The sequence below is a fragment of the Pristis pectinata genome, chromosome 16 (assembly GCF_009764475.1).
Source record: "Pristis pectinata isolate sPriPec2 chromosome 16, sPriPec2.1.pri, whole genome shotgun sequence".
Taxonomy (NCBI): Eukaryota; Metazoa; Chordata; class Chondrichthyes; order Rhinopristiformes; family Pristidae; genus Pristis; species Pristis pectinata.
In genome coordinates this window covers 1,700,479-1,716,270 of record NC_067420.1, presented here as the reverse complement: position 1 = coordinate 1,716,270, position 15,792 = coordinate 1,700,479, and the positions used below count along the sequence as shown (strand labels likewise).

Below are 15,792 nucleotides of genomic sequence, written 5' to 3'. Positions count from 1 at the left end.
TATCGCCTTTGCCAAAGTTAAATGCTAACCAACTGATTTCAGATTGGTTGTAACTGATAGCATTGCAGTAATTTTACAGGGAACAATGGAATGCCCATGTTACAGATCTAATAACAGAACAATTTCCTATGTTTGTAGTTTTAAATTCCCAGTTTTGCTAATTTACCAGTATAGAGAGAAATGGGGTCAAAACTGAAGGAAGGAACTTAAAAAAAGAAAGTGTCTAATATATGAACTGCTTGGACAATGTAATTCATCCTCTATATCAGTGGGATTCCTACATCCAGAAAAATATGACATATAGTGATGTCTTTGAATAGATGCAAAACTAAATAATTCACATAACCAGTCACATAAATTGATATTTCATACCTTGGGTAACAGAAGTTCCAAAGTGGAGGTGTTTAGGCGAAATGGTATATCCTTTGGAATCTGAAACGAGATGGAAAAACATTACATACAAATGAAGCATCAAATGTTTGATCATTCTTAAGGACTTCCTTTTGCCCTGATACTTAATCAGGGTTCTCAGTTATCAATCATCCTAATGGATGAAATGTTTTCTTTTGAAGCTAGCGGGTTATCGTGGAATAAAAAAATTACTAAAGTGGTGTAACATTAAGATGTTCGTGGCACTTTAGTTTGATGGTGCATTGTGTCAATGGACTATACCCTCAATGTAGTGATTCATCTGGGACAGGGTAAGATGAATTTCTGTATCACCAATATGATGGGTCACACTTAGATTAATAGATTCTTGGTTTGTAGTAGAAATATTTCTTTAAATGCTTCCAGCTTACCTCTGCAGGTACTCTTAACTAATCTTTTGAGTAAGTTGTTAATCTATAATTAATTTTACCATTAGATTTCCGGTAGATATTCTTTTCATGCTATTAGGTATTGATGCCAAAGTGCAACCTACAAACTGATATGGAACGAATACAGAAGCCTTGAAATTAGTCGCAAGCAAGGCTGCTAAGAAGTCGATTATTTACAGAAAAGCATAAAGTTCATGAAAAGGATAAAATGCAAAATAAAAACTGCAGATGCTGTAAGTCGTAAATAAAAACAGAAAACGCTGACTTCAATGTCAGGCAGCATCTGTGGAGGGAGAGACAGTCACTCTTTCTGATCAATGCTCCTCATTAGAGTTAGGAAAAAATTAGAAATGAAACATGTTTTAAGTTGCGTTCAGGGTGAAGAGGTGCTGAGAGAGAAGGAATGTCTGAGCTACTGCAGAAACCAGTGAATGGACAAAACAAGTGGTGGCAGGTGGCAGCTCGGCGGAGAAAGCATGAGGGCTTGTTAGTCACAGGTCACCTGTCCAGACAAGATGCAAGTAGAAGGAGGTGAATGAAAATAAGGTTAAAAAGGTGCTGGAGTTGTGAGATACAAAACACTACAGTTGCTGGAAAACTGAAATAAAAGGGAATGGTAAATATAGTCAGCAGGTCAGTCAGCCTCTGGGCAGAGAGAAAGACTGGATTGGATCTCACAGTGTCAAAGTGGCTTGTTCTAATACAAACTGGTAAAGCTGGGTAGCTGAAGTTGTTGAGTCCCAAAGGCTACAACATGGCTGGTGAAAAGACTGGAATGTTGTTCCTTGAGCTGAAATTGCAATAGTGCAGAAGCCAAAGTCACTAAGAGCCATAGAGTTGTAGGGCACAGACCATCAAGTCCATACCTCCTTTTTACCCATCTACAATCATCCCATTTGCCCGCATTAGACCTGTATCCTTGTATGCCCTGCCTACTGTAGTGTCTGTCTAAATGTCTCTTAAAAGTAGTGACTGTATCTGACTCCACCACCTCCTCTGGTAATAAGTTCCAGATGTCAACTGCTCTCTGTGTAAAAAAAAAACCTTCCTCCTCTCACCTTAAACCCATGCCTTCTTATTCTTGAAACCCCTACCCTGAGAAAAAGGACCTTGACTCCCTACCCCGTCTGTGCCTCTCATGTATACTCTTCATCTATCACCCACCTTTGCTCCAGGAAAACAAGCCCAACCTGTCCAATCTTTTCCCATAACTAAAAAGTCTTTCAATCCAGGCAATATCCTGGTGAATTTCCTCTGCACTTCATCCAACGAAGTAGCACCAAGAGATAGGTCACTTGCTACTTAACCCTTTGTGTGATTCTCCTGATCAGGTGTGCATTGAAACACAACAGAAAAATGCTTATGCAAATTCTCAACCCAAAAACTGACAACACCTTTCCCCCCAACAGACGCTGCTTGATCTGCTGAATTCCTCCAGCAGATTGTTTTTTGATAGGAAAGTGATGAGATGCTGCCCAGACTGCATCGTTTAGTAGAATGCACATATTTAAAGTGGTTAGAGTTTAATCTGTTACCGTGAATTCTCATCTTTGGTCCAGATGATGTTTTTCAGTGTTGTTGATAACTGTCTCTGCCAAATTAGATACGAAAGGATCCTTTGTTTTCATTTCTCTGCACAAGTGTCAGAGAGATCCATGTCAAGCCTATGCTTTTTTAAATTAATCATGTGGGAATATGGGCTAAATAATTTTCAGGGCCTTTCATAGATTAGCAATGGCTCTTTCAAACTACTTAGTAAAGAACTGACAAAATGCATTGACATAACTAAACACATTCCAAAAGCAAGTCATGGCTTGAAGTCTCAACTTGTATTTCCTGTTTGGGAGTGGGCAATCACAGTGATTTTCCTTCTGATCAGTATAATTTGAAGGCATGATTCACTTACCATGTCATCTGTAATGTTCATTCGCAGGGCTCCAGCCACAAGGTATGCAAAGCATCCTGTGTTAACAGTGTACTCAGACAGCCCAACCACTAACATTTGGTCTGTTGTGTTTGAGAGGTTAAACGATTGTGCAGTAAATGGAGCCTCTGTGTGGTGTCGAACATCGTATACTTCACCCTGAGGGACATTTGAGAAGATTATCAGTAATTTTTAAACAGATTAAGTATAAGTTCAATGGAGGGGCCTGCAGGAAAGGATGAAGTAGGTGAAAGAGACGTATCAACTAACTGAATCCCTGGCACTATGTTGCACATGGCAAATGCAATGATACACAAGAAGTATATTACAAAGAAGCATGGAATTGTCCCACATTGTTCAACACAATTGGCAGAGTACCTTTAAGTTAATCTTTTCATCACCATAGATAACCATCGATGCATATTCACATTCCATTGCACCATTATTATTATAATTTCTATGTTCTTGTCTGCTAAACATGTCCCAGTAAATCATGCAATACAACATTCCGCGGAGGATATAACATTAGCAACACATTACACAGATAAAAAAACGTAATCTGATTTTAACTGCTCATTAATTACTACATTATTTCATCCTATCGGAGAACTTTGTTCCACCCATCACCTACACCCACTTTCTTTGCTACCTAGTCTGAATTCTTTACCTCTTTCTCAGTTCTGATGAAGGGTCCTGGATGTGAAACGTTAACTGTTTCTCTTTCCATGGATGCTGCCTGGCCTGCTGAGTTTTTGCAGCATTCTCTGCTTTTATGAGGGAGTAACATTAAAATGTGGTCGGTCCTTAGCTGAACATTAGCTGGAACATTGTGAAGGATGTCACAGCCTTGGAAAAAGTACGGAGAAGGTCTATCAGGTGGTTTAGAATATCACATATATTATTGTTTGGAGTGAATGGAGAAGTTAGAAATGTTGCGAATTAAAACAGAAAGAGATATGACCTCACTGCTCTTTTATGTTCCATATCTTCACTAAGTAGATACAGTAGAAGTAGCAAAGTAGAAGATACAGGAGTCTGAGGGCACGTACCACCAGGCTCAAGGACAGCTTCTACTCCACTGTGATAAGACTATTGAAGGGTTCCCTTATACAATGAGATGGACTATGACCTCACGATCTACCTTGTTGTGACCTTGCACTGCACTTTCTCTGTAACTGTGACACTTTACTCTGTACTGTTATTGTTTTTACCTGTACTACATCAATGCACTCTGTACTAACTCAATTTAATTGTACAGGGTAATGAATTGACCTGTTCGATCGGTTTGCAAGACAAGTGTTTCACTGTACCTTGATACAAGTGACAATAATAAACCAATACCAATACCAATAATATTTTAGTCCAAAAGATACCCTGTGTAAAGTGGTGGAAAAAATAAGTTCCTTAATGAATGCCTTCACAAAACAAGAGCACAGTCCAGGCATTGTTCATAGAACAGAACAGCACAAAAAACAGGCCCTTCAGCCCACAATGTTGTACCGACCTTTAAACCTCTGTTTCAAAACACACTTTTCCTCTGAACCTTGTTGTTCAGAGGAAATGTGAAATGTCGGATGAGGTAAGCAGAGAGAGCATACAAAAAGGGATTTTGTATCTTGAAAAGCAAGTGGATCTTCAGGTTAAAATCAAATATATCCCACACTCTTCAAAGTTTCAAGGAGAAAAATAGTAGGTTGGGAGGATTTGAGAAGCATAAAGAAGTCAAAGGACCTCAGAGAGCAATTTCCTGCAGGCTGCAGAGCAAGTAGTGAGGGTGGTTCAACAGGCAGACGTGCCGTTCTCTCCTTTAGTCAAAAAGTAGAATATAAAGCACAGCAAAATTGTGGCAGGCATGATAGTGCAGCGGTTAGCGTACACTTTTACAGCGCCAGCGACCCAGGTTCAATTCCGGCCGCTGTCTGTAAGGAGTTTGTACGTTCTCCCCATGTCTGCGTGGGTTTCCTCCAGGTGCTCATTTCACTGTGTGTTTCGATGTACGTGACTAATAAAGATATCTTACCTTATCTTAGAACAGTACCAGATAATAGAGTACTGTATATAGTTCTGGTCACAGATTGCAGGAGGGATATGATATCATTAGAGAGGTTTCGAAGGAAATTTGATAGTTACAGAGAAGTTGATTACAAGGAAAGATTGGCTTAGGTATGACAGGAAAGTGAGGGGATATTTAATCAAATTATGAGACATCTAGGGTGAACAGGAATGACCAACTTCCCTCAATAGGTAAGCGGTATAATTAGGGTGATAGAGTGGTGGTTGTCCAGATCTCACTGCCAGAAAAGGTAATGGAGACAGAAGCCCTTAGTTCCTCTAAAAAAACACTTAAAAAGCATTTGAAATGTGCAATTTATCAGCTTGTGGACTAACTGCATCACGTGCGATTGTGCTGAGTGGCTCTGGTTTGAATGAAATGCAATGGCTTTGATGGCCAGAAATCATGATTTTCTATGACATCTTGTTACAGTGTTAAAAAGGAGAAACTATTTCCCTTTGCAAACTGACGAGCAGAGGTAAGATCTGAAAGAATTGTGTGCAAATTAGGAGCAAATTGAAGAGAACTGATTTCGCTGGGAGGGATGATGTACATAAAGAATCTGGCAGATTCAAAAAGAAATCTGAGAATACATTGGACATGTATTTCAAGAAAACTGCATTTTCAGTTCTCCTGAAATTCAGGGTCAGGGTATGAAGAGGAAGTAGGAGCTAAACTGAACAGCTCTTTCAGAGAAATGCCACAGGCACAATGATTCAATCAATAAAAATTCTGTAAAGCATTCGATATATGGAGGATTGGCACACACCCTGAGGGACCATTATGTGGTGTTCAAGTGACTCGCCAGGATTGTGTGTTTTTCAAACCATCAACATCAAATTCCGACAATTTAAAATAATAAGGGGGTTTTGCAATCATGAACTTTTTCCATGCACCAAAATTTCAATAGATGTATCATCAAAAGGCATGTTGCATGATTGAGTGAATTAACATGACACAGACAATGCAATGACTGAAAGATAGACACAGATTTCAGTAACTGCACTATTCACATTTAAGTTTCTGTGCACAATTTCCTTCTTTTAGTCTAAACCTAAATGCCATTTGAATTTTGCCATTCAAATCCTATTACCACTTACATTACAGGCAAAATCATATTAACATTGGCATAATTGTCATGTGGTTTGTTAAGGTGAAGAGGAGGGTGTAGACCTTTGAAGCAATGACACTTGTGCCTGGACTTACCAGGGTAATATCAAAAGACCCTTGAATACCTAATGATGTTTCCTACAGCTGTACCAATGAGCCTGCCATTGGGTTGGTGTCAGTGGGTGGACTCCTCATCGCCTGTGCTACTACAAATACTTCATAGTTTCCCACCATCCCCATCAGTGCCTTAAAGTCCAGGATTTATTACTGTTTGAAGGTGGTTGCACACTCCTTTCTCCTTCCCTGGAAAGATTAATTCTCCACTTTCTTCGATGTCCATTGTAATGGGGAATAAATAATTTAAATTGACTTGATCCTCAGGATTGAGCCTCCATCGCTAAACTGGATCTCCTCGGGAAGAGACACTTGAGTCAGCTTCTTGGGGGCTGATAACACCTGACACACAGGCTTTATCCCAGATCCCACTCTGGGAGTCTAAGCCCATGGTTAACCCCCATTTTGGGTCTCTGGGCTTTCGGAAGTATTGGTATTGGTTTATTATTGTCACTTGTACCGAGGTACAGTGAAAAACTTGTCTTACAAACCTATCGTACAGGTCAATTCATTACACAGTGCAGTTACATTGAGTTAGTACAGAGTGCATTGATGTAGTACAGGTAAAAACAATAACAGTACAGAGTAAAGTGTCACAGCTACAGAGAAAGTGCAGTGCAATAAGGTGCAAGGTCACAACAAAGTAGATCGTGAGGTCATAGTCCATCTCATTCTATAAAGGAACCATTCAATAGTCTTATCACAGTGGGGTAGAAGCGGTCCTTAAGTCTGGTGGTATGTGCCCTCAGGTAGATGATACACTCCAAGAGTGGGAGCCAGGGTTTGACACCATGAGACACTTCTCAGCCCTTTCTCTGCAATCTCAGAAAAGCCATGTTTTTCTAGCTCTTGCAATTACCCATGAATTGCTGTGGTCCGAGAAGGGGAGTTTTAAGGAATTAGAGTTACCCAGGTTGTGCTCACAAACCCAACTCATTTATAGCCGTTTTAGATGATCAAAGCCCTCTACCGAGAAAAAACAATAAAATACTAATCAAAATAAGCACCTTAGAAAATGCAAGCCTGGGGAAATGGAACCATACACACACACACACAAAAAAAATCATTCCATTATCAATGTATGACTTTTATCAGGGCAACAACTGTACCTTGATGGGAGACTCAATGAAATCAGTCGTAATCTTTGGTTCTCCAACCAAAGAAAAATCAAATTCCACGTACTTGTCCAATTGCCATGAAACTATAAGACAAAACAACAGAAGCTGTAATGTCCGCAGAAGATACCGCTGCCACACGTGACCACTTCCTACTGATGATGGGACGAGTACCTACCTTTTATTGTCTGGATGATGGCTTCAAGCTTTCCAACCATATCTCTGAATTCAGAACACACCTGTGTGATAAATAAATAACTAAAATGTTAAAGAGAAAAGTGCATGTAAAACTAGGTAAGGGCAGCAGGGTTCCTCTCTCCAGCAGACATTAATAAACCAGTTAGATACCTACGTCACCCTCCATAGCCATTAACTAGTTCCTGAATATTTCCAGACAGACTGAATTTGAATTTTCAATCTGGGATGGGATTTAAGATTATAAAATATGGGAAGTGGATGATTCTGCAGATCTTCCACTAGCTTCATCTTCCAAACAAGACTTCAGCTTCACAACAACCCCTGAAACCTAGCCATTTCCACCTTGGACGTACTTAATGGCTAAGTATTCACAGGGCCTTGGGGTAGATAATTCCAAAGGTCCATAGCCTTTTGAATAAGAAAATTTCACTCCATTTCACTGTCAACATTAGTTTTATTCTTTCTGGACAGAAGAAAGATCCTTTCAGCATCTATTCTGCCAAGTCCTTTAAAATTTTGCATATATGGGCATGGCTACAAAGTAAGGGGCTGGTCATTTAAAACGGAGGTGTGTAGCGACTTCTCTCAGAGGGGGTGAATCTCCGGAATTCCCTGCCCTCAAGGGCAGTGGAGACCGGCTCATTAGATATATTTAAGGTGGAGATTGATAAATATTTGAAACAGCAAGGAATTGAGGGTTACGGGGAATTGGCACAGAAGAGGATTTGAGGCCAGCATAGACCAGCCATGGTCATATTGAATGGTAGGACAAGTTTGATGGGCTGAGTGGTCTATTCCTGCTCCTATTTTATTGTGATCTTGATTAATGATTTTCTTCCTAGATTGGTAGTCCAAAGAATGTAACAGAATCTGACAGAAAATGATTTTACTCCAGGTTTGCCTATGAGACTGTAAGATGTGAGAAGGGGGTTTAGGGATATCCTAAATGGGCAAAGATGTTGCAGATGGAATATAATGTGGGAAGCTGTGAAATTATCCTCATTGATAGGAAAAATAGAAATGCAGATTTCCTTAAAAACAGTACTCCATGTACATTTTGTACATGTACAAAAATGTAACATGCATTACTAAAGTAAATTATGAAAGCAAATGGTATGTTAGTCTTTAATACAAAACTGCAAGGGTATCATAAAAAGATGATCTGCTGCAGTTACGTAGAATCTTGGTGAGGCCACAACAGGAGCTCTTTCTATACTTTTGGTCTTTTCTTCTTACCCAAGGGAAAAATTACACACCTTGGAGGAGTGCAACCACCATGCGTTAGATTAATTCCTGAGATGGGAAGGCTGTTCTCACAGGAGAAATTGAGTGCACCAGGTCAGTATTTCTTTGAGTTTGAACAAGCCTGACCTACCATTCAATATGACCATGGCTGGTCTACGCCAGCCTCAATTCCCCTTCTGTGCCAGTTCCCCATAACCCTCAATTCCTCATTTCTTCAAATATTTATCAATCTCCACCTTAAACATATCTAATGAGCTGCTCCCCTGCCCTCGGGGGCAGAAAATTCCAGAGATTCACCTCCTCTGGGAGAAGTCTCTACACACTGTTTTAAACGACCAGTCCCTTACTTTGTAGCCATGCCCACTTGTTTGATTCATGCACTAAATGATCATTTACTAACCAAATGAAAACTCTGTCTATAATAATTATAATCTTACATTCTTCAATAATAAACTTTGTCTGCAGTTTACCTGAATTTACAATGACTAAATCTCTTCACAATTTTTTTGAATATTACAACTTTAATCCTATTAACATCCAATATCAGATTAGTATTTTCATAGGAACTGAGCTAAATCAGGAGAGATGGAATGGTTGGGTTAACTGGTAATACCAGTGAGGGCTAAACCTATTCCTAGCAAATTGACCATCCACTTGACAAGATTTCCAGTCTCCTTTACCACTCCTGATAGTGGAAAAGAAAATCAAGTTTGACAAAAGGTCAGCTTATAAGAATAACCAGGAATTCTCGCACCTACTGAGTTCTCAACTGGGCTGATTGGGATCTAACTTTACTCAAAGATAAACCCAGCCAATCACAGCCTAGCACCAGAAAATGGTCACCAAAAGACTCAGATGATAGCATAGTAATAAAAAAAACAGTTGGTTCACTAATTGCCATCAGGAAGGATAGCCTTCCAAGCCTGCATGTTCTGGCCTACACTGGCTGATTACATGTAACTGGGTGATTACATGGAAATGGGTGATTGTTAGTGCCCATAGGACAAGGATTGCCTTGCTAATGTCACTTGTACACCAGGAACTTTTCCCTGGGTAACAACGCCACATTCTATTCATAACACATCACCACCCATTCCTACTTACCCCTTCTAGCCTTTGTAGCATTTTAAATTCCCACTATAAGATAACGTGTGGTCTTCACCTTAATTCAATTAGATTCATTTCTGATGCAAGGCCTCAACCTGAAAGGCTGACCATCGGTCTGCCTCCACAGATGCTGGCTGACCTGCTGAGTTCCTTTGCTATTTGCTCCAGATTCCAGCATCTGCAATCTCTTGTGACTCCTGTCTATATTAATTCCTTGTTGCATGCATAGGTGTATGAGCAACTACAACAGTTGTTAACAGTTAACTACAATGGCCCCCTCCACTGTTGATCAGCACTTTGAACTGGCTGAGAAAATTAAGAATCTCTGAGCTTACCTTCTGGGGAACAGTCTGTTGAATCATGTCTTTCACTTTACCAAGGAACTTCTTGTAAAACCAACTTTAAAAGGAAAGATGCTGGTATTATTAGGAGTAACGCGGCCCAGGTTATAACATCATAGATTTATCAGAAGGGATGGAACTGGTACCAAGTCCTAAAATGTTTATATAGATTGCAGTAAAGTCAAGCAACGCCTATCATCCAGTTTTTCAGTCGAGATAAAGGTGTCCCCAGCTATGTTCCCTGACTTCAGTCTAAGTATATATAGGAAGGAGAAAGTTCCAGAACTTAGGGCTTTGCCACCAAAAGCATGACAACTAAAGTCAGTTAGAACCAGAGGAGTACAAAGATCCTGCAGAGCTGTAGGCTTGGAGGATCTTACAGATTGAGGGAGAAGTGAGACCTTTCTGGGATTTCAAAATAAGGGTGAGAGTTTTAAAATGAAGCCACTACTTCACCAGGAACTAATGCCGGTCAGAAAGCATAGGTGGTGGCTTGAAGGCACGAGCAGCATCATTTTGGAAGTATGTTGTGGGATCGCAGTATGGATTCTATTCACCTGCAATGATCTCCACCACTCTAAGATGTTGTGGGTATTTAGATACCCTCCTCATTCCCCTCAGTAATCAGTAGAAATACAAGTTCTTTTATTCAGTCGCTTTATTCAAGCAAATGTACCCATAAGCAGAACATAAGAAATAGGAGCAGGAGGAGGCCATCCGGCCCGTCGAGCCTGCTCTGCTATTCAATAAGGTCATGGCTGATCTGGCCGTGGACTCAGATCCACCTACCTGCCTTTTCCCCAACTTAGTTCCCCTACTATGCAAACATCTATCTAACTGTGTCTTAAATATATTTAATGAGGTAGCCCCTACTGCTTCCCTGGACAGAGAATTCTACAGATACTCTCTGGGAAAAGCATCTCCTCCTCATCTCCGTTCTAAATCTACTCCCCCGAATCTTGAGGCTACGTCCTTTAGTTCTAGTCTCAACTACCAGGGGAAACAACCTTCCTGTCTCTACCTTATCTATCCCTTTCATAATTTTATGTTTCTATAAGATCCCCATGATCCTTCTAAATTCCAGTGCGTATAGTCCCAGGCAACTCCACGATGACTTAAACATCACAACTCATACAGTGAGTACTCTTAGTATTGATTACGTGACCTGTATCATGTGACACTAAAGTTACACATCATAGGTGAACATTTTATTGACTAATCTTTAAGCATTTAACTGTGACTTTTTGACCAACCAGACACAGACCCTTGCCCTAATCAGTACCCATGACCAGACATCCCTTTGATCCAACCCGTTACATTCCTTCAAAGGTCACTTATATCCAATAAGCTTGGTATTGGTAGATGAGTTTCTAAAGTTATCAGCTCTCCCCACATTCTTAGGAAAACTTTAAGCAGGTCAATTGTCCTTATACTGTATATGTCTATTAATGCAGCCAGCTTGCTGGTTTAAGAAGAAAATGCAAGAAGCAGGATCAACCACTGTGCAATTTATTTTATGACCTCACAAAAGCAGCAGGAACTTGGGATATCCTCCCCAAATCTGGCTGCTGGCAGAAACTCCTTTGTATCTTACATTTGCCTACTGATGGCATGCAAGCCATGATCTTAACCAACGGGTCCACAACAGATACAGCTTCAGTGCAGACTGGTGTCAAGCAGTCACCAGTCATCGTCCCAATGTCCCATTTAATTGCTGCACCTCACCTCCAACAAGCTTCTACTGGCACGTCCCCGAACTCAAGGGACTGCCTAAGGGGAGGAGATTTGAATGGTGTTTGTGGAGGGAAATCAGGAGATCAGTCAGGAGTTCATCGGAATGGCTAAGTCTGTAAACATGGATGCATGGATGATGGGAAGCGACTTATCTATATCACAAGGGACAGTCAGTCTAAAGTTACCAGTTCTCTACTCCTGTCAAACATGAATATTAACTCCCACTGTTTGAAGGAACTACAAAACACACATTCTTTTTAAAAATGTTGCTTGCTGTTTGCAATATGTGTACTTTGGGTGCTAACAATGTGTTTCACAACATGGATGTTTTTGCATTGTAGATACTTTCCTTACTTCATAAAGAACATACCTGCCCCCTCCATGCAGTTTAAGGTCGAAATTTACTAATCTTGCATCACAGCCTTTGTCAATTATCATTGGTCGAGAGCTGCTCAATGAAACACCAACAGCGAATACGGCTGAAAGATCATTAATATTCAGATCAAAGTTTCCTCCATCACGTCTAACAGAAAGCAAAACACATGAAATAATTATCGACACATCTGCCACAGTTTAAATTATAGTGCAATATACTCTTCCAACAGCTCCTGTGTCCAATATGAAGAACCTTTGCATATCTTAATGGTTAATAATTCTGCCACATATAATGATGACTTTATTACCTTACATAGTTTTCTTCATACTAAAATAATTACTAAACTTGCTAAATGTTGCCAGTTTTTTCTCTCCTTCTGAACTCAAATCTTCCTTGTACCCACTTGCCCCTTCCTGCATCTACACACCTACGTACCAGAGGTCTTTGATAAGAGATATAGTCAACAGCCTCACAAGTCCCTCTCATAAAACCAATTCCAGGGTTTGTCACATACTGCAAAATATTAGACACTGGATTCTGAAACAGATACAAAGCAGGAAAATAGAACAGGAAACAAAGCTTTTCAAGCTTCTTTTGCATTAGAGGGCAAATATGGATGGTTTATCAACAGGTCACATAATTAACTAAGTATCTTAATGCATAACCTCAGAGCAGGAATGAGATTAGCAGACAATATAACTATAATAACTAAAGTGATTTTATTAGCAGTTGTTTTAATGCAATGGTTAAATATCTGTGCATATAACTATAAACACAGAACATAAATCCTATAGATAAGAACTCACTGGTGGCAGTGAATCCTGCTTTAACTTCTATACTTGATTAGGTAGTACAGACTCTGACAGAAGCTCAGAACAAAGTGCCAAAGATTATATTGGCTCTTAAATTGCCAAAGACATGGTGTCACAGAGGTTCACTGTTCCTGACTGTAAACACAAAGCTAGGTTTGTAGAAGCAGGTTGTGCCTTGTTAGTTAAAAACACTTGTGCAAAGCTAAGGGTTTCATAAATTTGATTTTGCCCATAACGTTGCGGTGGCATTAGCAAGGGTGACAGCTCATCTCTGATCTTGGTCATATGCAGAAAGTTATAAAGGTAAGATATTTATTTATTGGTTACAGGTATATTGAAACACACAGTGAAATGCATCTTTTTGCATTACTGAGAATGTGCTGGGGGCAGCCCATAAGTGTCACCACGCTTCCGGCAGCAACATAGCATGCCCACAACTTCCTAACCCATACGTCTTTGGAATGTGGGAGGAAACCAGAGCACCCAGAGGAAACCCACAGACACAGGGAGAAAATACAAACTCCTTACAAACAGTGGCGTGAATTGAACCCGGGTCACTGGCGCTGTAATAGCGTTATGCTAACCGCTACACTACCGTGCCTGCCCCTAAAGGAAATGTAGACTCCTGACAGCGGTTAATGGAAATGAGCATCGTTACAAGTGTAAGGACAACACAAAGAAGGCAGGGTGTCCTATTCAGCTCAAAATTCATCTGACTAGTGCAATGATTCTCACATCACTTTCCTTATTACATTTTAGCAATTCCAGTGCTTTTTCCTTTATTACCAGGATTGGTTGATTATTTCAGGGACCTGTCTATCAGTTCTTTCTCTTGCTTCATAGAACTGTACAGCAAACAAACAGACCATTCTTTTATCGTAAAGCAACAATGAGACCAATTGTTGTAAGAGAGTTGCAGCCTTCTGTGAATAATTGCAAAGGTGTTGAATCTAATTTTCAACAGTAAAGGACAGTGGATCCCCAATGAAAGAAAAAGAAACAGCATGCACTTAGATAGCACCTTCCATGACCTCAGCAGGTAGTGATTTGGCTCCAAATGTTTCACAGTCATCAAGCACCATTGGCAATGTAATCACTTCTATAATGTGAGAAATGGAGCAGCTGATTTTCACACATCAAGGTCTCTCAAGCAGAAATTACTCTCTTATCTGTGTTTTTGCTGGTGTTGGTTGGAAGGGATAAATATATGCTGGGACACCAGGGAAAGCCTGTCTCTCCTCTTCAAAACAGCACTGGGGGAAATCCTTTATCTTATCCCTCTGAGAAGGTAGTTGGGGCCTTAGAGTAAAAGGCAGCACCTCCAACAGTGTGGCACTCCCCAAGTGCTCAGCCTAGATTTTGTGCTCTCAGATCCATAGCTTCCTTCTGCCTGATTTGGAGGTAAGGAGGCTATCAGAGCTGCAGATAACACACAATAATTATGGGGAACATCACTAAATTTGAGACAACCAATTTGACAGAAGGAACAATATGACTGTGCGTTGTGCATTAGTTTTAAGACACTTTGAAACAATGGTTGCAAATGTAATTGTAAATAATTCATTAAAATGAACGCACAGGAGCAAATACAATATCCTAGTGTTGGTCTATGGTATAAAGCAAATACAATATCCTAGTGTTGGTCTATGGTATAAAGCAAATACAATATCCTAGTGTTGGTCTATGGCATAAAGCAAATACAATATCCTAGTGTTGGTCTATGGCATAAAGCAAATACAATATCCTAGTGTTGGTCTATGGCATAAAGCAAATACAATATCCTAGTGTTGGTCTATGGCATAAAGCAAATACAATATCCTAGTGTTGGTCTATGGTATAAAGCAAATACAATATCCTAGTGTTGGTCTATGGCATAAAGCAAATACAATATCCTAGTGTTGGTCTATGGTATAAAGCAAATACAATATCCTAGTGTTGGTCTATGGCATAAAGCAAATAAAATATCCTAGTGTTGGTCTATGGCATAAAGCAAATACAATATCCTAGTGTTGGTCTATGGCATAAAGCAAATACAATATCCTAGTGTTGGTCTATGGTATAAAGCAAATAAAATATCCTAGTGTTGGTCTATGGCATAAAGCAAATAAAATATCCTAGTGTTGGTCTATGGCATAAAGCAAATAAAATATCCTAGTGTTGGTCTATGGTATAAAGCAAATACAATATCCTAGTGTTGGTCTATGGTATAAAGCAAATACAATAAGCTAATTGTTCCACACACTTGTTGACTAAAGAACATTATGAATTTTGATTGGAGATATTGCAATATTGCATTTGAATCTACTCTTTATGCATGACCCCATTCAACAACAGACTATAAGGAACATGATCAAAAACGTACATGAGTCCGTATTTTACATGCCAGTTCCCACTAATGGCAATGTGGGCTTTGTCCACTGAAAACTTGACACCAGTGTTGGGGATCAATCCAATATTGGAGACAGGCAATCCAAAACTCCTAATCCACATCCTGTGAATAGAAACAAGCATCAGTGTTGTAATTTCATGAACAAGAGTTGAAGACATTAACTTCAAAATTGGACCCAGTTGGCCCATTATCGTCAATATGGTGCCACCTGCAACACTCTGAGGGTGTTATAAAATGCACTTTGAGCATGCACCCAAAGAAAGTCCAGGGTGGGTGGATTAGAACATTGGTACGCAATGCAAGCTTGATGCCAATGCTGCCAGTTTGGAATTGAACCTCCCAAAAATGTCCCCTCCTAACCTTACACAACAAAACACATTTTCAGTACGAATTTCCTACTCCCACTTTCACAATCTGCTCATGATGAAATGACCCAAGTTGCCACCATTATCTGAT

The 15,792-nt window shown here is 39.9% G+C and overlaps 1 protein-coding gene across 1 annotated transcript in view; it reads right to left on the bottom strand.

Annotated features, from left to right (window-relative positions):
• The window catches only part of LOC127578999 (bactericidal permeability-increasing protein-like), a 44,857-nt gene that overhangs the window by 12,789 nt on the left and 16,276 nt on the right, over nucleotides 1–15,792 (bottom strand). Inside the window, exons 4-10 of the mRNA XM_052031620.1 lie at nucleotides 15,310–15,438; nucleotides 12,130–12,282; nucleotides 10,020–10,083; nucleotides 7,313–7,373; nucleotides 7,129–7,220; nucleotides 2,725–2,901; nucleotides 373–432 (exon numbers count right to left, since the gene is read on the bottom strand). Of these exons, the coding sequence (XP_051887580.1) occupies nucleotides 373–432; nucleotides 2,725–2,901; nucleotides 7,129–7,220; nucleotides 7,313–7,373; nucleotides 10,020–10,083; nucleotides 12,130–12,282; nucleotides 15,310–15,438 (736 nt within the window). The remainder of the gene's footprint in view (nucleotides 1–372; nucleotides 433–2,724; nucleotides 2,902–7,128; nucleotides 7,221–7,312; nucleotides 7,374–10,019; nucleotides 10,084–12,129; nucleotides 12,283–15,309; nucleotides 15,439–15,792) is intronic.